The 20,411-nt window shown below is 36.4% G+C and overlaps 3 protein-coding genes across 3 annotated transcripts; 2 read left to right on the forward strand and 1 right to left on the reverse strand.

The window, feature by feature from the left end:
* The first annotated feature begins 6,807 nt into the window (after window positions 1-6,807).
* Window positions 6,808-9,246, forward strand: LOC130715062 (transcription factor bHLH47). Its single transcript, XM_057565059.1, has 5 exons — window positions 6,808-7,075; window positions 7,426-7,493; window positions 7,861-7,976; window positions 8,161-8,288; window positions 8,555-9,246. The coding sequence occupies exons 2-5, from the start codon at window positions 7,447-7,449 to the stop codon at window positions 8,939-8,941; spliced, it is 678 nt and encodes a 225-aa protein (XP_057421042.1). The 5' UTR covers window positions 6,808-7,075; window positions 7,426-7,446; the 3' UTR covers window positions 8,942-9,246.
* A 3,704-nt stretch (window positions 9,247-12,950) lies between these two features.
* LOC130715151 (HVA22-like protein a) lies at window positions 12,951-15,940 on the forward strand. The gene is made up of 5 exons (XM_057565208.1): window positions 12,951-13,167; window positions 13,416-13,442; window positions 13,899-14,021; window positions 15,325-15,568; window positions 15,657-15,940. The coding sequence occupies exons 1-5, from the start codon at window positions 13,106-13,108 to the stop codon at window positions 15,708-15,710; spliced, it is 510 nt and encodes a 169-aa protein (XP_057421191.1). The 5' UTR covers window positions 12,951-13,105; the 3' UTR covers window positions 15,711-15,940.
* Window positions 15,941-16,426: 486 nt separating this feature from the next.
* LOC130713063 (uncharacterized) lies at window positions 16,427-16,762 on the reverse strand. The gene has a single exon (XM_057562865.1). The coding sequence runs from the start codon at window positions 16,760-16,762 to the stop codon at window positions 16,427-16,429; it is 336 nt and encodes a 111-aa protein (XP_057418848.1).
* Window positions 16,763-20,411: the final 3,649 nt, after the last annotated feature.

Below are 20,411 nucleotides of genomic sequence, written 5' to 3' on the forward strand. Positions count from 1 at the left end.
TATAACATCTCCTAAAAAAATTAACAACCAAATAGAGAATGTTAATTTTAAACAGAGGGACGAAAAAGTGAGACAGGTGATTTCTAATTGATCCTAGATAAATTATGCTATGTGTTGGTAATCTTTACTCTACATTGATTTCTGGTTATAATAAATTGAGCATTAACTTGTAACAATGACAAGAGGTTGTAGAGGCATATATATTAATGAGTGAAATCTCACTGCTATTTAGCAGTAGAAAGCTAGCCTAATTCAATTTATGAATACATGTTTCGATTGCAAAGTGCAAAGTCTCAAATTCTGATGTCTAATTTACTAATTAACAAGGCTTGGAAACTCTTAATTTACTAGATCCACATGTTGAAATTTGAATTTCTTTATCCCCAACATGAATCGTGTTATGCATTTTCATATAAGGCAGCTATAAGTCATTTGGTAAACCTTCTTTCAAGCTGTTCTAGACTGCTAATGCTTCTCCCTCTCCCTCTCTCTCCTAGCCTCTTTATTTACATATAGTGACAATTGATAGTTGGAGAGGTACAATAATGCAAAAATGCAGTTTCTCAAACAAGGTGAGCCACAAAATCTCTCACATGTAATGTTTGTATTACAAGAGTATTTGTCTTAGCTGTTGGCCTGTTGCACCTAGCATGTGGTCTCTAAACTGGTGAAACTAGTGAGTAGTTTGGCTCTTTTCTTAATTACATGGTCTGTGTAATTTTAGTTTTACATCTAGCTCAGCTATTGTCTATGGGAGATGAATCAGTAGTTTGGGAAGACAACTATAAAAGGCGGTGGCATGTATCTGATACTCCTAGAACTAATTTGGATAAAATGGGAATTGAATAATGATATAAACAACGCCCTAGCTAGGATTGATTATTTAGACAATTTTAGTTATTCTTTTTTAGTCACATATTTGAGTGGAGGACATTTTGGTATCCTAACTATCTCATTGAACAGCTTAGGAATTAGCTTTACATAGAATTGTGATACTCAAATATCCTACATTAAATGATGGTATGAAAATACGATAACATAGAGTTTCGTAAACTTTTGTGACACCTGATACGTTTGTGACACCTGGCATAAAAAACATAGAGTTTCGTAAACCTCTACAAGCTGTAAGTATTTCGAGTGTCTTGTAACCACTCATATGATAATGATAATGATATATATATATATATATATAAAATAGCCACCTAAAGATAACTACTTTTCCATCAACCAGGTCGTTAGATCTATTGATTAATTGGACAATTAAACAAGTCAATGGCTGAATTTGTGGTCCTCACAGGCTGTACTCAATATGAGTCCACCATTCTGTATATATTTATGTACACAAGTCCACTAGTTGTCTTACCCAAATTTGATTTGTTTCTCTTTCTTTTGTCAGTTGTAAGCTGCATGACCTGATTACCTGGAAACTTCTTTTAATTTGACATATTGAAAACTTGCATAATCCAGACAGAGAACATATTAATTTTCTTTTGATATGCAAACAATATATTGATTAAGTACAAGGGGTGCTAACCCATATACATCAGAAACATATTAATGAATTGAAGTAAGAGTACTATATTTAGCAAGGAAGATCCAATTGAATTGCTTCGACCTTCTCTCTGAGTATGATGATTAGCACGTTAATTTCATTTTGCTCGTTTGCTTTGGATATCTCGTTTCTTCTTGGAAATGAGCTGACTTAAATTATCATTTGCAGATAGAAGAAGCTGAAGCATCTTCAGGGACACTCGTACTCTGCACTGCGAAATTAATGCATAGTATATGATTTTGTTTTCAACTGTGGTGTTAAAGCCAAGCCTAGATTGCTAGCAGGACAATTTTCAGAATCTAGTCTCGTGTATCTTGTCTCCTTGTACTCTGTCTTGAAACATGTATTATAGAGTATGAGTTGTAATGTGACATGACATTTTCACACCCCTAATGATATGAGGGCGGTGACAAACCATGACAGTAAAAGTACGTAAAAGACACTTTAATGCTTAAGTCAACAATAGATTAAAAATATAATTTTTTAAGTCGAAATGAGTAATATGAGTGCAATTATGAATAATGTGTAGCTTACAAAGTGATCAAAGTTGTATACAATAGATACATAGAGATCGAAGAAGTGTTTACCCTTTGTCGGGTTGTTGTATGGTGACATTTGAGATATTAATGTTGTTTGGGCAAACTTGACCACCAATTCTATCAAATTAGCCTTATGTTGGGTCAATTAATTTGAAAGTATTAATTGTCGTCTGACCGGCCAGCTTAATGTTCATTTGGTCATATAGTCATTTGAACCGACCAAAACAATAGTGGCTCATGTAGTCATTTGGGCCTACTCATAGGGCAGTGTGATATAATGGTCATGTGAAAATTAAAACGGTACATAAAAGTAAATCAACATGTATGGATACAAGTTAAGTTGCTTTAAAAGAAAATAATCAAGTTTCTTTCACTTTTTCTCTCAAAACTCGTGTGAATGTACTTTCACATCGGAGAAAATAGATTTCCATCATGCTCAAAAAATTATTAATATATCATCTCTAGTTTATAAATATTCTGATTTATAATAAAAGTTGGAGATGTTTGTAGAATTTTAACTTGTATGGTTCATTCTTTTTTTTCGAACGATGCTTGGATTAATATCCAAAGTAGGGATGACAATTTTGCTCAAACTCATGGGTAGCCACCCGAACCCGATCCGATTTGACGGACAAAACCCGAGTTGATTGGATTTCGGTTTGAGTCTGGGTTTTACTCGTTTGTGTAGCAGTTTATGAGTTTGAGTTTGGTATTAATTAAATCCGTGCTCATACCCGTCCGAACCCGAACCCGAACCCGAACTTAAAGATACCCGAAACATAAAATTACAAAAAAATCCTCATACATATGTATATTTATAAACTTTGTTCTTAATGTTTGATGATTAATTGTAGTTTTGTATGTTTGAGAAAGTAAACTCTAAATTATTGTTGTCTCACTTTGGTGATGGATGGGGATGATGAATAATATTTGTTTTTTTTTTCTTTCTATAAATTTCACTTTTTTTTTTTATGAAAGTAGGTTCTGAATCGGGTTCTGAAACGAGTTGCTATTCCACGTAAGTAATGAGTTTGAGTTTGGGTTATGGGTAAATCCGAAACCCAATGAGTTTGGGCATGGATTTCATTTTATCGCCCATAAGGGTTTGTGTTTGAGTTTGGGTCCTCAGATTTGGGTTTGAGTTTAGTAAAATTTAAAAGTCGTGTCTGATCCTACCCGTTGCTATCCCTAATCCAAAGGGTCGTGTGTGAATAAAATTTCAAAGAGTTCCTTAAAAAAATTCAAAGAGTGATACTGCACTACAATAAATGATTCATTCATTTTTGTTTTTGGTTAAGATTCATTCTGTCTTTTTAGTTTTGCTCATAGTGAAATTGGGCCTTTTTTTATGCAACACATTAGGCTTTGTTTTAGAAGGAAACAGTGAACCTGAAAAGCTCAATTAGTTATGTTCCTGATTGGGCCAATAATAGGCCATTCTTGTTAGCATCCATGGGCTGCATAAGATATTGTTGGGCTGACATCTAATGACCTAGCAGGAAAATTTGTCAAATGCAATAAACATTTCTAACACCCTAAAAACTTTATTAAAAGGTGACTTATACTCCTAAAATATATTGCTGTGGTTTTGGATCCACTTTGAGCATCAGCTAGGACAATATAAGTATACAACATGTGAAATATATAATTTTCCACCACCATTCTACTGTGTTAGCGACTGATTAACATCATCTTCCATTTTAAATTTGCATGTGTTTGCTCGATCGTTTGTCAGTTGCTTATGTCAAAGTCTACTATTAATATAGACATCAATTTGATAAAATTAACATGAGATACAACCCTGAGTTGGAAAATGGTCAACATCATTAAAATTTTGATGACGTGGTAAAGCATGCATATAGAGGCCTCTCGTGCTTCTCATTTGTGCTTGCCACACGCCTAGGAACAATAGTTGCTGTGGATGCCACACGCCTTTATGTGTTGCGTATATAATTACTCCTAGGATAAACTTCCATTTCTAGCTTATAATAATTAAATTTGTGCATCCATTTTACTCCTTATTCTTAGTTGTTCCACATATTCTTCATCTTGAGTTGTTAGCTATCTTTCACGATTTGAATCTGGCTTGGCACCATGGTTTTTGAATTGTTAAGTGCTTTTCAGACTTTCATGAAGCCGTCTTTGGTGTCCTTGAGGCCTCCTCATCGGCACATCCTCGGGTCGCTCATTTGGGATATCAAGGATTTATTGGAGCGGTCGTAGACGGTGGTTTTCACGCATACCTTCCAGGAGGGAAATGCTTGCCCGGACTTCTTGGCTAAGCTTGGCGCTCGCCAGGATGTTTCGTTGATGTCTGTGATGGATCCTCTAGATGGCATGAGCAACTTGTTGTTAGCTGATTCCATATAGGGTCTCCTTTGTGAGGTCGTAGGTCGGGAGCAGCCCGGTTTTTCGCTTTCTGTTTCTTTTTTTACCTTATGTTCCTAATTACGAGTCTTCATCAAGACAATCACATTTATTAAAAAAAACATATAATGAAGTGAATTAATGTATAGGTTTAAAAAAATATACAATCTTTCACATCTACCTTTAATTAATGTACTGAATAGTAGGGCTGAGCATCGGGCGGGTTCGGGTCAGACATGTCGGTTTTGGACGGTTTTTATCAAGGATATCTCAACCCATTTCCGACCGAATCAGGGATCGGATAACTCGGGTGCGGATTGGGTCGGCGGGCGGGTTGGACGGGTTGGAATGACGGGTCAAGGATATCTCATACTAGAAAACACAGGAGAAGAATGACAGAAGAAACATTACAGAGAAAGCAACATAATACTGTGTGGTTCTTGAAAAACATTTAGAAATCATATCAACATAAAGCTTGCTCACAATCACCAACAACAACATAGACGAAAAGCTCTCATCTTGCAAGGTTTGTTGAAGATGATGACCGATCTGACTTCTCAAATCTCTTATTAAAGAGGATTAGCGAACCAGATGTGGGGAGAGGGAACCTTAGGCCATCCATGGTGGAAAACACAACTTCATTTGCCCTTGATGGTGGCAGTGATGCTCCCTCTGCGACGTCATGACTTGTGAGGAAGAAGAGTCTCTACCAGTTTGAGGATCGGCGCGGCGAGGATGAAGGAAGAAGATGGGGCTGAGTTTGTGCTTATTAGCTTTGGGTCTTGGATTAGAGGAAAATGTTGAGGTAGTGAGAGAAACAAAGTTGTTGTAACTTTATTCATTGCCGGTGGTGTTTAGCTTTTTCAAATAAAAAATTAGGGTCCACCTAATATGCACCACTTTTTAATGGTGTAATCTTGCACCACTATGTTAATTGTCTATTTTATCCCTGTTCAAAAAATTAATCCCATCAAAATCCACCCGGTAATACCAATATTTTTTTCTTTTTATAAAATAATTTTTTTTAACAGGGATAAAATGGACAATTGGTATAGTGGTGCAAGGTTGCACCACTAAAAGTGGTGCATATTAGGTGACACCAAAAAATTATATCTTTGAAAGACAAGCATTGGGAGTGCAAAAGGTACAGTTTATTTATTTATTTCAATGGAAATTATTACTCCCTCCGCAGCTTTGGTGCACAGAAGTCAAAGAGCTATGGTAGTAGACTAGTAGGTTGCAAGTTAGCTGTCAATTTTCATTAGTATTTTATATACTTTTGGTCGGTTCGGGTTCCGACGGGATAAAAAAATTACACCCGAAACCGACCGTACAATCCGTGTCTAACTGCCTTTCTCCCTTCGACTGAATCCGAGCCCGAATTAATCCGACCGTTGACAGCTTTTTATGTCCGGGTAACTCGGGTTCCGGGTCGAAAGGACTTTTCTGCTCAGCCCTACTGAATAGTGTTAAAGAGAATTAATTACTAGTTGTAATCACAACTTTGGAATTAAAAAAGTTTAATAAATACAAAGAGTATATGAAAAGAGTAATATTTTTTTCTAAAATATAATCCAAGCTAAGCCACCCATTAATAGTAAGCACGAGATATTGCTGACGATACCTAATTTGATTGAGATGAAAAAACTTCTTCTATTACGGCTAAAATTTCACCTTCATGTAAGAACTCCCGCTTTTTAATCTATTGTGCTCTTCAAGACAACATTATGATCCTCTTTCATCTAAAGTCTACATATATTTGCATTTTGAAATTGGATATGAAAAGAGCTTTTGCATCAACTTAGAGTTATTTTTTTCGCTGCTTGAGGTGAGAGTCTTTTAGTTTATGAGTATCGTGTTGGTTGAGCAATCCCTCTCACATCGTGTTGTTATGCAATTTAAGATGGATAAAAACATTTTTGAATGTTTATGAGTGCCATAAACCATCCCAAACTCGTAGCTACACGATGTGAGAGACATCTCCTCAACCAACATCGTTGAACCTGCTAGTCTTTAACAATTACTTCAAGATGAGGGTGAAGATGAAAGTACTATGCAACTCCAAAACGTAAGGAAGATAGAGGAAAATGGGATATGATTTGGGGATACAATTAGGGTTCAATAGGGATTTAGTTAGTGTAATTGTCCATATCATATATAATTTAGTTCATGTATGATGTGTCAAAAAAGGGCCATGTAGGATGATTACTAAGTAAAAAAAATGCCACATAATATCTTAGTTTAAATAATAAATTGTGAGACGAAAATCTATGAAATTTATTTTGAAGACCAATTTAAATTTATCCTATATAAACTTTGCAATAAAATGGAAAATGAAGAAAAGCCAAGAGGACTCACGTGGGTAACTCAATGGAGGTGGGTGATCGCAGCAAAAGATAATGACCTCTCCACGCGCCTTCGTGTGACCGGTGTCCTCCCGCCACACTCCATTGCAGTAACAAATCTTATTTCTCTCTCTTCTGCCCTAATTTCATTCAAATCTTCCATTTCTCGCTTCCAATTCTCAATAATCATCATCCACTTCATCCTCTAATTTCACTCTGATTCACAATTCAACATATTCCAATTCGATACCTTCAGATTCATCTTCCAAGAGGTGGGTCACCAAAACCACTTCTTCCCTTTTCTTCTTTTTGTTTTGTTGGGTGATTGGGTCGATTTCCATTTGATCTGTTGAATTTCGTGATGCTCTGTTTGTTTTCTATGATTTTGGGAACTAAAGTTGGGAACTTTGCTTATTTATATTGATGGGGTTACAAGGGAAGGGGTTCATTGCACCTGGAACACAAACATGAAACATGGGCTTTACTTTGTTATCACCAGTAAAAAAATTGAAAGAAGGAAGAAAATATTCAGTTTTCCTTGTATTTCATTTTGGGGTGTTCCATTTGCTTGTCCTGTTTTTGAAGGGTGAAAAGTTTAGATAGTCTTGTTTTTCTACATCAGGAAATAGCTGGTTTAGCTGATATGGGTTCAGAGAGTCTGGGTCCGGTGGTTGAGACATCAGAAAACAGGTCAGAGATTTGTTACATTAAATTGGCTTTCTTACATTATTTCTTGGGGGGAAATTTCTTGAATTGTTTCAATAATTTTGATGTATGAATTGATTTAAGTATAAATATCGATTGTTCTGTGTGTTCAAACTTTGATGCTATTGGATACTTCATTTGGTTGTACTTGTTTCTACCACAAATGTTAAAATTTAGATATAACTAGTGATAAGAAGTGGTGGTGGTGGTGGTGTTTGTTGCTGCGGCGGCTATAGTAGTTATTACAATACTAATAGCACTGCATGCTGGGTGTCTCTTGCATGAGTAGTTTGTGTGGAACAACAGGTTCATTATCTGGATTCAGTTTTTTTGTAAATTTGATTTGCTTCAGGTCTTCTGGTAAAATGAACCAAGGGAAAGCCCCCAGGAGAGTTCACAAGGCTGAACGGGAGAAAATGAAGCGTGAACATTTGAATGAACTCTTTCTTGATCTTGCCAATACACTTGGTAATCCCTTGTACCACTATTTTGTATCTTGAATATGTTCAAATTTTACTTTGGGACTTGTTTGCTCCACTCAACATGGCAATTACATTTGTTTTTAGTTTGTATATCATGCCACCTTTGACATGTTATCTGATATGCTTTTTTGTGATTCTCTTTTTTCCTTTTCTTTGGTTTTTGGGGATAGATCTAAATGAGCAGAACAATGGAAAGGCTTCTATATTGTGTGAAGCTTCTAGGCTGCTAAAGGACTTGCTCTGTCAGATTGAGTCCCTCAAGAAGGAGAACGTATCTCTGTTGTCTGAATCTAATTATGTAAGATTGGCACTCTTTTCCTCCATTTCCCTTCATTTTACCCTTTTTAGAGTACTGCATGTTGAATTTTGATTTATATCCAGAAGAGTTTTTATCATTTGCTAGGTGACTTGAAATCCTTTCTGTTTAAGTAATCTTTCGACTAGTTACTTGAGCTGATTGGCATTTAATCATACTTTGGAAATCAATACTTTGATGTCCCATATCAAACACATTCTTGTATCTGGTTGTATTTGCCATTTGATGTGTTTGGCTTCATTGAGCAGGTGACCATGGAGAAAAATGAGCTGAAGGAGGAGAATTGTAGCTTAGAAACCCAAATTGAGAAACTTCAAGGTGAGATTCAAGCAAGAGTTGCACAGTCTAAACCAGACCTGAATGCACCTCCTCATTTGGAACTTGAGCCACCAGAGCAGACAAATTTTCCTGGACAATCTATCCAAGTGCCTACCATGGAACCTACCTTGCCGCAAGGACCTGCGGTTTTGGTTGTTCCCTTTCGCCCCGATCTTCAAACTGCTTTTCCGGTTCCTAATATATCTGAGCTCATGCCAAAACCTGCACCTGTTGTCAGCAAACCTCATGCCAGGTATCCTACACCGGCAGATTCATGGCCCTCAAAGCTGCTTGGAGAGCAACCAACTTCAAACTAAACTTGTTAATTTGTAGAGTTCTAGTTTCAGTATTGGTATAACCTGCCAATGACCCTTTACTAATAGCAATGCCGCTTTGTTTCTTTGTAGCTTTCGTATATAAATTCTATAGATTCAATGATCTTAGAGTTGGATTGAATTCCAGAAAGTGAACTGAATAGCAGTTAAATCCGTTGGGGATCTCAAACTTCAGAATAGCAAACTGTTTAAGGGACTCTCATCGTGAAGACGTGAACAATAAAATACAAGACACTTTTACTCTCATCTGTTTAGAAAATAACAATCCTAATTTACTTTTGGCTCAATTTTATTCACCTTCCTTTGCTTTTTTTTAACTGGCTCATAGCATAAAAATCCCATGTGTCTTCAGATCATTTGGTCATGAATAATCTTTATGTTGTGTATATCTAACAAATCTTTCAATGCGTTATCAGGTGTTAAAGATAAGTTCTTTTTTCATACATTAATCAAATAGTTGAATTTAGATCACATATTTAAGGGGTTGAATTCTTTTTGCACGATGGTGGATGAAATCTTTTCATGACACTTCTCTTTTTCAAGATTTTTCGGGACTTGAGCATGGGAAAAGAACACTTCTAATTATGGGGAAAACACTTTTAATTTCGTTCTTTCAAAATAAAGGAACAGAATAAACTAGCCACTGCTTTTTTATCTGTAATGTTCGAAAAGGGTCTAATTATGGTGGGATAAGGGCCACTTGAGTGCAAAGGAAAAGAGTGACGGTGGCGTTAGTGATTTGGAGCAAAGCGAGCTTTCATTGTATTGTGCATTTATAGGGTTTGGATACCTTTGGTTTGTAAGTGTAGTTTGGTTTGGATTTAACTTATAATTTATTCTCCCTTAACCAAAAAAAACCCTAAGTAGAGCCATAACTCTTTAGCAAAAATAAAATACAACAATAGAGGCTAGAGTCATTTCTAAATATCTTTTAAAAGTAAAGAGTAAAAACATTAATATATAACTTAATTATTTTCCAAAGGCAATGAACTACTAAGAAAATCAAGCCTCCACTTTATTTCGATATCAAATAAAAAATGCAATTTACCTGTTTACCAACCTACCAATATATAACATAATTAGGTTACAACTTACTATATCCACTCTAGGATTTTCCTCTTATAACAAAAAAAATCTACTCTAGGAAAAAAATGGCTACTTCATAGTACTGAGCACCCAATACCCCCTGTACAAAATTATCCCCACTAATCATCCGCAATCAATCTCACAGTTCCGCTCTTCGGGCGTTATCTTCAGAAAGGGAAGATTCAGTTGGGGAATCGCTGGTTCCTGATTCACACTAGCCTCTTAGGGGAAACTCATCTATTTACGCCACTTTAGAAGAAGGTAAGACGCGTAGATCGAAATCAGTACACGAGGATTATATTTTATTGATAGCAAGGGCGGTACTAACTAATAATTTAGAAAAATAATTAAAAAGATTAAATAGTATAGATAACTAACCTTACATTTCAATGGTGACATGATTTAAATAGAACGAGTAAACAAAATGGATTGGGTTGAAGTACCCCTTGTACTTCATTTCAATATATTTCTTGGCTTATCAAAAAAAAAATATAACCTTACATGAATTAGTGACATGATTTAAATAGAAACGAGTAAACAAAATGGAGTGATCCTATGTGGGCGACAATGAGCTCACTATGATTTTTTTTGAGATTATTTATTCAATTCACTCTGGAAATTTCACAATATTCAGAACATAACCCAAAGAATTGTGTCAAAGAGCGAAAATTTAACAAACCAATCAACAATGACTAGTTGACGAGAGAAACCTGCTATGTTTTTGTCTATTAGTTCGGATACTATATTGTTAAAGATGACTTTGAAGTTTTACTCCTTCTTATGATTATGCATTTACCGACCGACCAACAATGTGTTAATCTCGGGACAAATAAGCTAAATTTTCACTCACAAATCATCTATCAAGAAAGAGTGCTATAGTTTTCAAATAGATGAGGGGTTTCTTCGGGTTTTATTGGGAGACTCTTAAGTTCTGCATATGAAGGTCTTTGTGATTTATCTTGGGCTCAATATTGCTTGGAAGCTTGGATTGAGGAAGATTCCTTGTCATTTGTCAATCAGACTCTCGAGATGTGGGGAGCTTATCTTGGCTTTGCTTCCGAATCGTCATAGTTGTTAATATCATCTGGCAAATCAAAGAGTTGTTGGGGGAGAGCTTGGCATGCATACGATAGTCGCGCTCAATGTACTCAGTGCCTAGTGTGGTCGGTCGAGTGCGATCGCCTCGAGTCGCTAGTCGGTGGTCTATGTTGGGCTAAAGAAAGACTCAAACAAAGGAGATGGTTTAAAATTTGGGGATAAAACTCCACATTGGGCTTTAAAAAGCAAATCATAAGTGGACCAGACACCACATCCTTCACCAAAAACCTTAAGACAATGGGTGTATGGGTCCTCACACTTTTAAACCACTCAAACTTATTCTTAGCTTCCAATGTGGGACTTACTCACACTTAAAAATTCCCAACAATCTAGAGTGGTCGGGTGGTGGGCTCCCATAACATTTCTCTTAATGTTTTTTTTTTGAAGGCTCTTAATGTTTTTAGTGCATAAAAACTTTGATTTTTAAATATAATTTAGTAGATTTTATATGAATTTCGATAGCATTTTTCTTATTTTATTAACCGGAGCGAATCTGAAAATATTTGTTTGGTAACCGAACCCACTAGAAGCAAACCTCACAAAAGAGCTTCACTGTCTGAGGAGCATGGTGAACCAGCATGCCACACAATCCAGAACTGAAATCCAAACCCCTAATTCCTAATCCTACGGTGCAAATGAAATCACAACTCTAGTCTTACGCGTACACAACAATACCTACCAAGATCTTAATATAGTCCACATGGCAAGCCACCCTGTTTTACGTTGCATTCTATATTCTCTCCTCTCTTTCTTTCTTGAGTAAAGTACACTCACCCCCCTTAAGGTTTGTTAGAATTACACTCCACCCCATTCTTATCTAAAATCTACATCCCACCCCATTTTATATAGAGGAAAATTTAGTGACGAAAAATATTCTTCATTAATAATTAGTTATTATTTAAATTGTTAATCAATAATTTCAAAAAAAAATTTTAATATAATCCAATAAATTTAAAAATGAAAACATCACAATCCTCCTCATTCTCTCAATCGCATTTTTCCTCCGTAAATTCACAATGAAAATTATGCAATAGCACACCTGCCCAATTTACAAACCATATCTCGAACATAGTGAAACATGCTTGTGTTTTCATATTTGATAATAATTCAATTTTAATCAAAATAATCTCTTTATACCTCCAATTTTCAAAATTGGGTTGTAGGCCAAAAAAGCAACACAAATGGGTGAAGAAAATAGAGAAATAAAATTATGAAAATATGAAGTGGATATGAGGTTATTAGAGCCCAACGAGGCGGTGGAGCATCGTTTTTAACAAAATCCAACAATATCTTAGACCAACAGAGCGTTCGCTCACAACTTAAAGGGGTGAAATTCACAAGAAGTAGTTGAACAAGTGACTTTAGGGATGTGCGATTCACGTTCTGGGGTTCAGGTTGCAACAAAACTTTGAGGCATGGTGGTGTCGTGGGGTTTCACATTGTGGGACAGTGGAGCCGTGTTAAAGGGAGTAAAGGCTTGGTGGTGACCGTTTGTGATGAGAAATATGATTTGGAGATAGATGAGACGTGGACTTAACAGACAGAGTGGATGTTTTTTTAAATTTAATTCAGTAAAATTATTTTCATAAATTAATGTATGATAGTGTATATGCATTAAATTTATTTAAAATTTTACTAATTAGTAATTAGTTTTTAGTAGTGACGAATTTGTTTTCGTCACTAAATTTTGCCTTTATAAAAAATGGGGTGGAGTGTAGATTTTTAAAAAGAATGGGGTGGAGTGTCATTCTTGCAAATCTTGAGGGGGTGAGTGTATTTTACTCTTCTTTCTTTCTTTCTCACATCTGTCTTCTTCTTTTCCAGACACACAACCTTCCAACACTGCTACCTACACTCCCACTCTCTCTCTTTCCCCTTTTCCTCTGTTGCTTGCAGCGTGATCCAAATTCCAACCCACCGAACAACACTCAGAAACACCAAGTACAGAGAATTCTACCTACCATGGGATCTGGTGCCGGAGATCTCATCAAGGTTCTTCTCAAAAATTTCGATGTCCTTGCTGGGTATGTATTTGCTTTATGCTTTTCTTCTTCCTCCAAACACAAACACACACACTAGTATGTTACAAACTAGAATCAATTGCTACAATGAGATTCGACTTACTTCAAAAAGCACACTGTCTGCAACTGCTAAAAAAACAGTCCACAATATGCTTCACATCGAACTGGAATAACTAACCTAACCCTATTTATTCAATGTGCCCTCAATATTCGTGTTTTAACTGATGATACCTATTTTGTTTCCTTTGCAGGCCTGTCATTAGTCTTGTTTATCCACTGTAAGCGCACAATATTAATCTCTTTATTTGCCTCCTTTATAAATCCGCATAATTTAGGCCAGTTTTTTACAACAGCTTAATTAAGCGCTTATGCTTATGACCATAAGCGCTTATCTATAAGCTATTTTAGAAAAATTATTGAAAATAAGCTATAAATAAGCATAAGCTCTTTTTCATGACCATAAGCGCTTAATTAAGCTGTTGTAAAAAAATTATTGAAAATAAGCTATAAATAAGCATAAGCTCTTTTTCATAAGCTATCCCGAACAGCTTATGAAAATAAACTAGACCATAAGCTGTCTTGCATAAGCTCTCTCAAACACTTGCTTAAGAGCTTATGTTATCAGATAAGCTCAAATAAGCTCTCCCAAACGGGGCCTTAAGACATTTTGTTTTTATTTGAGAATTGACTGATTTGGGATTTATGTGGGTTTTTCCTGCTGTGCTTTATACCAGATATGCTTCGGTTAGGGCCATTGAGAGCAAGTCTCCTGTCGATGATCAGCAGTGGTTGACTTACTGGGTTCTCTATTCCTTGATCACACTCTTTGAACTTACTTTTGCCAAAGTACTTGAATGGTATTATACATTTTTGCTCTTAGTGTCTCTTTTTTGAATGGTTTTTATTAATTGTTCTGGAAAGACTGAAGGGGTGCTCAGTAAATGTGGTGATGAATTTGAGAGTTGTAATTTTAAGCTTTACTGGTTGCAACTTGTTATGGATGCAGTTTGTTGAGTGGTCTTAAGAAAGTGGGTTAATTAAATACATATTGATGATATTGCCAATTTTAAGAAGGGATTTCTTTTTAAAGGGGTAAAAGGGTATCTCTACAAAGTTTCTTAGTGTTTTGATGATTAATTTGTAGGTAATTTATGGTAATAAGCTAATAGCATCTAAAGTCTGTGTTAGAAGTCCCACATTGGCTAGAGATGAGGCCAATCAAGTGCTTATAAATGGTAGAGCAACCCTCAACCCTTGAGCTAGCTTTCGGGTTGAGTTAGGTCTCACTAATTCTAATAGTCTGAACAAAAAGTGGTTTGTTTACTTGTCAAGTACAACCGCAGTCAAGCTTGGCCTGAAACTGAAATAGAACACGAACTTGAACACTTTTACCTTGTATCAGCTCCAACCGATGCCTAAATATTCATCAATTACTATGTTGTTCTACATTGTGGCATATTTAACTAGCAGCAGTTGTTTGAAGATCTGCATTGGCCCTTCGGACATGTTATGTGGTTATGTATTTTAAAGAATGAATGCTAGGTAACCCGCTCAGTTAGTTGAAACTGTTAATTAGTTTGGGAGTTAGTTAAGAGAGTGAGAGAGATGATAGGCTATATATAACAGGAAGGAAAATTAGAGAGGTTTATCCTTAGTTTTGGAGAATTATTTAGATAGGGAGGGACTCCAGGTCTCTCGATACTTTGTGTTTGTATTCTCTTCTTATTCACTGGCTGGATACCCCATTGGTACAACTGTTGAGCAAGGAGAAATTCTATCTATAGAACTTCTTTTGTTTAAAGATTTTGAACCAGTATCCATCATTGAACCTGACTGCAAGTTTCATTTAGGTTTTCTGACTATTTGAGATACAGAGTTAATGCCTTGTCTTTTCCATTGTGATTGGTAACTTCATAGAACAGTCATACATGTACAATCTTAAAACATTTGGAGTATGATATTTTTACTGTTAGGTATTATAAAAGGTAGTATAAAATGGCCTCGAAGAAAGTTTACTTTATAATGTAACTGAGGCCAATATGTTGAATTCCTGTACAACATTTTCTGCATTATATCAAGCTTTCTATGAGTTCTGTTGTGACAGTGTATATTTAGAAGGGCAGAGAAAAGTATTGATCGTTTTGTCAACATATATTTCAGGATACCTATATGGCCATATGCAAAGCTAATCATAACCTGCTGGTTGGTCCTTCCTTACTTCAGTGGTGCTTCTTACGTTTACGAGCATTATGTGAGAGCTTTCTTGCTCAATCCTCAGACCATTAACATCTGGTATGTTCCAAGGAAAAAGGACATCTTCAGTAAGCCAGATGACATTATAACTGCTGCCGAGAAATACATACAAGAGAATGGAACACAAGAATTTGAGAATCTGATCCATAGGGTATTTCCATCTGTAACACTTGATGATTGTGGAATTATTCCTTGATTTGTATCTGACCTGTTGTACTAATAGTGTCATCTCTTTGCAGGCTGGTAAATCAAGGAGTGATGGTTATCATGCAATGTATGATGAGACCTATTGAATGGTTCTTATAGCTTCTACCTTATAGGGATAATGGGATGCATGTATATGCTAGTATGTTACTGGTATTTCCTCTTATCTCCTTAGGAGACTCAAGTGTTTTTCACCCTTTATTGAAGTTTTTATTTTCCGTGTAACTTAGGATTAGTTATCTGTGGTCTGTTTAATAACACTATGACACGTCTGGTATATAGATAATGCTATGCTACAGTAGCAGCCTGTTAATTTTTCCTTTGTTATACCTTCAACAAAACCCCTCCATTATTAGATAATTTAGGGATGCAATTTTCTGATGCCGCTATTGATCTTGTGATTTTTTTTGTAAACCTTTTTTCCTCTTATTTCATTGATAGTATCCTTGTAAATAGTAATTGAAGATGAAATATTGTTGTTTGAAATCTTGCCCAAATAGGTTTATAAGAATGTTTACCTATCTTTCTGGGCTTACTTTGTAAACCTATTTTTCTATATGGGTAAATAATAACGAGAGAAAAGAAGGTAAAATGTATCTATTTTTCTTTGTACACCTATCTTTCTTTGTGCTTTGAGTTCTACCGTTATTGTGCCTAAAATCTTATACTTGACGTATAGATGCTAATGATTTGTTGATTATTAACATTAACACATTATCTTTGCTTTGGAAAATTAACAACAACCACAAACAACTAGGGCACACCTAGGCTATCCTTAAGGAGAAGATACTCTAACTCGGGGGGTCTAGTCTCGCAATCCATTCTGCCGTTGATTTACCCTCTGGATAAGTCCATGCCAAGCTAGTCCTCCTGTTAAACAATTTCTAAACCTCGCCTCCAGATTTGGAGCATGTTCGTGGTGCCTCCTTCTGTCCGCATTTTGCACCTCAACAAGAGCTGCACAATCCACCTCAGACAGAACATTACACAGAACATTACGATGACCATGTCTCCACGTGAGGAGGAGCCTATCTCGCAAGGTTGTAGCCTCAGCCAAGAAAGGATCACCACCAACATCGAAGCTCATGAAGCCAACGATCCAAGTGCAGTTGTTGTCCCGCAAAAGACCACCACCACCCATGGAATTATTTGACTCTCGATGACTTCCATCGGTGTTCAGCTTCACAAATGCTTGATGGGGAGGCCTCTAGTGGAGGTTCAAGAGAGCGCCCGAATCAAATCCACATGGGAGGAGAAAAAAACCAGCTCATCATGGACATGACAGAGCTTGCTCCACACTATCTGAACGGGCCAAGGTTGGGGATCGAGGACCATATTGTTACGCCACCTCCAAGCTACCCAAACACCAGCGATGAATTTTTACCTATGCCCACTTTGAGCTTGCAAACGGAGCCACTCACGACAATCCGCATACCAGAAGTTTCCCCAAGAAAAAGCTCCAAATCCCCCCCCCCCCTAACTCTCTGAAATGAGAGCAATCCCTCAAGCAATGAAGGCAATCTTCCACACTACTTGAGCATCTCGAGCACGCATCTGATTGAGCAAGATGACACCGAAAAAAATTTGAGTTCACATGATGGGCCCCATGCAATGCCAACCAAAAGAACATTCTAATCTTTTCCGGCGCCGCCAACTTCCACACCTACTTCCACGAAACTCCCTGCACAACCACAACAGGCTCCGCTCTCGCAACCAATGATAGCCATCCAGGACTGTGTACATTCCAGAATCAGACTCTGCCCAGGTCTAACGGTCTGTTGCAGAAGGAACAACTCGAGGAGCCACACGCGAAAAACAATCCACAATGTCATGTGGCATCATCGTCGCCATACGGTTCAAGTCCCACCAATTGTTTACTAAAAGCTCCCGATGACATAAACCGTGTTTGACACATTCACAAAAGGGACCAGATCAACAATCTTACCACTCCCAGACCACTCCTGATACCAAACTGTCGTAGTGCCATCATCCAACCTAAATTTGAAGCCATCTTTGGGCTGGTCACGGGCTTTAACAATACCTTGCCAAATCGGTGACGCGTTCGCCCTCACACTAGCATGGAAGATGGTTGTCCCCTTCAAGTATTTATGCAAAAGAACTTCAACTCACAACTTTGGAGAGTTTTTAGCTAAGTGTCACACTGCCTTGCTTAGAAGAGTTGTGTTGAAATCATCCATATCCTTAATTCCAAGTCCACCATGGAGTTTGTCCGACGTGGCCATATTCCAGTTGACAAGGTGCCACCCCCTCTGACAATTATGCTTAGACCAGATAAACCCTCTCATCAATTGATCAATTCAGTGAGTGATGCTCCTAGGAAGCCAAAACACCTGCATGGTATAAGTCGTATAGAAGCTATTATTGACTTTACCAGAGACACTCTCCCAGCCAGGTTCATTTTCCAGGAAGCCAATTTCCGATTGATGCTATCAAGAAGATAATTGAACCGACCTCTGGTCACTCTTCCTCTAGCCAGCAGAAAGCCAAGATATCTCCCCAAACCTCGAGCAAAAGGAATCGGGGCGATGCTGCGGATCTCCTCCCTAACATTTTTTTTTTCTTTTGAAACAGCAAACTAAATATTTCAAAGTTGGGGGAGGGGGGATGTGGTTAATACTAAAATCGTTTCATCAAACAATTTAGGGCAATGGTTACATTTTATTTGCAAGATTTAAAGTTAATTGCTTAAGCATTGAACGAGAATGGCTGAAGTACTGCCCTGCTATAAATGCTTATAAAAAAAACTGCCCTGCTATAATAAAATGATCAGATTCTAAATAATAACAATTCTCTTCTAACAATCAAATCACAGCCTCACAAGTTGAAAATTATTTTACTTAATAGTAACTACATAAAAGTCGGATTTGGATCCCTCATGTGTTAATTTCACATGACCATATCATGTGAAGATCTAAGTCTTTAATCTAAGTCGTTGCTAAAATTTAAATATACAAACTTTACTTGGACCCTTGCTTACCTTGACATTATAAGAGGATGGTGGGAAATTGCGCCAACATAGGAAAAATAAGCAGTGCATTTACAATTTTTTTTCCATATGCACAGCTTAGGGATCAAACCTTAGATTAGATGTTTAAGGAAATCAATTACCTACCAATTGTGTTAAGCGTTCTTGATATTGTTTGACATAACTAGATGTTATATAATGTTCATTATAGTACACAGTGTGTATTAATAAAATACAACGATGATTGTCATCATAATCCTCTTGCCTTAAAATTTATAATACTGTTATGTTAAAAAAAATTGTTTATCCATCTCTCCATACTTAATAAATAGTTTATAAAGAGATAAAAATTTATAAATAGAGATTGACGCAATTTCACATGACATGAGAGATAGAGAAGGAATGTGGATGATATGCTAGCCAGATCTACTGAATACTTCATATCAAACAAAAAGGGACAAAGTAAGCATTTGAGTTATGTAAATGAAATTATTTGACTTCATATTCAGCAAGCTAGGCAGCTAAGGTCATACAGCGGACAAACAAAATACTGAAAATGTTCACTAGTGAAGTTCTTTTTATATAGAAGAAAGGATGATTAAATGATCCATTTTTAGAAAATTTTATCATTTTTCATTTAGTTATCCACCCACGCTTACAAGAATACAAATGCACCATACAACACTTCAACCTTATGGCCACGAGACAGGGAAGGATCACCAATCTTATAATCAAAGACAGCATTGAGTTCTTTTAAGATAATTGCAAATATTCCAGCCAGCCAGGAGCTCTAGTTTTGAGGGTAATCAGGCTTCGATTTGTGCTCAGTTTTCACGGCATTCGTAGTTTGGTTAAGGTAAAAAAAACATGCGGATAGCATTTTTTAAGTAAAATGTATATTTGAAATCATTTAATTTTAATAATTATATTTTCTATATGTTAAATTTAATTAATATTACATGTATAACAATCAATAAAATAAGAATTCATGACTAAAACTTATTATAGTTTTTTTTTTATAAGCCAAGAATTATATTGATGTGAAGTAGAAGAGGTACTTCAACCCAATCCATGAAGATAGAGAGAAAAAGTAGCAAGAAACTAGGAAAAAATTACAGCTCACAAATACAATGAAAAGTACAAATGAGGATAGTTGGCTGGAAGTTTATTTCAATTCATCGTGTCAAATGTCAATATGTCTAACTTTTGTACAAGAACCGCTTAAGTAGAATTGATGCAAAACTATGACTAGTTGGGCTGGTTATTCAAAAGGCTTCAAAGTGAAAAGTCCAGCCCTTACATAACTAGGGATACGTTTGTTTCAAGATTTGGAAAGAGATTCTGGGAATATGAAGATTGAGAATGAACATTCCTACGTTTGTTACAAGATTGGAAACTATGATTCCTAGGTATAAATCATTACCGGGAATAAATTATCTTCCACAATTTCCATGATTTCCTTCAATTTGATTCTCATGAAAAGGGTTGGGAATCTTACATTCTCATGGGAAAAATAACGTAACTTCGCACTTTTCCCACAATTTATCATTTTTTTCTTCTCTATTTTTAAGTTTTTTAAACTTTTGAGTTAATAAAATTTAAAAATGTTCCCGGGAATTTATAACGAGAAGGACATTCAATCAATCCGGTACTGCTGCAAAAACCTAGGAGTGGAGCCGCAACCATGGTACACGTTTCCTTCAACTGAAACGGTGAGTCTCTTAGAGCATCTCCAATGCAAGGTTCTTAGTTCTTATTTTTGAGTTAAGAACTAAGAACTGAGTTCTTAACCACTGGAGAGGAT

Source organism: Lotus japonicus, chromosome 4 (assembly GCF_012489685.1).
Source record: "Lotus japonicus ecotype B-129 chromosome 4, LjGifu_v1.2".
NCBI lineage: Eukaryota > Viridiplantae > Streptophyta > Magnoliopsida > Fabales > Fabaceae > Lotus > Lotus japonicus.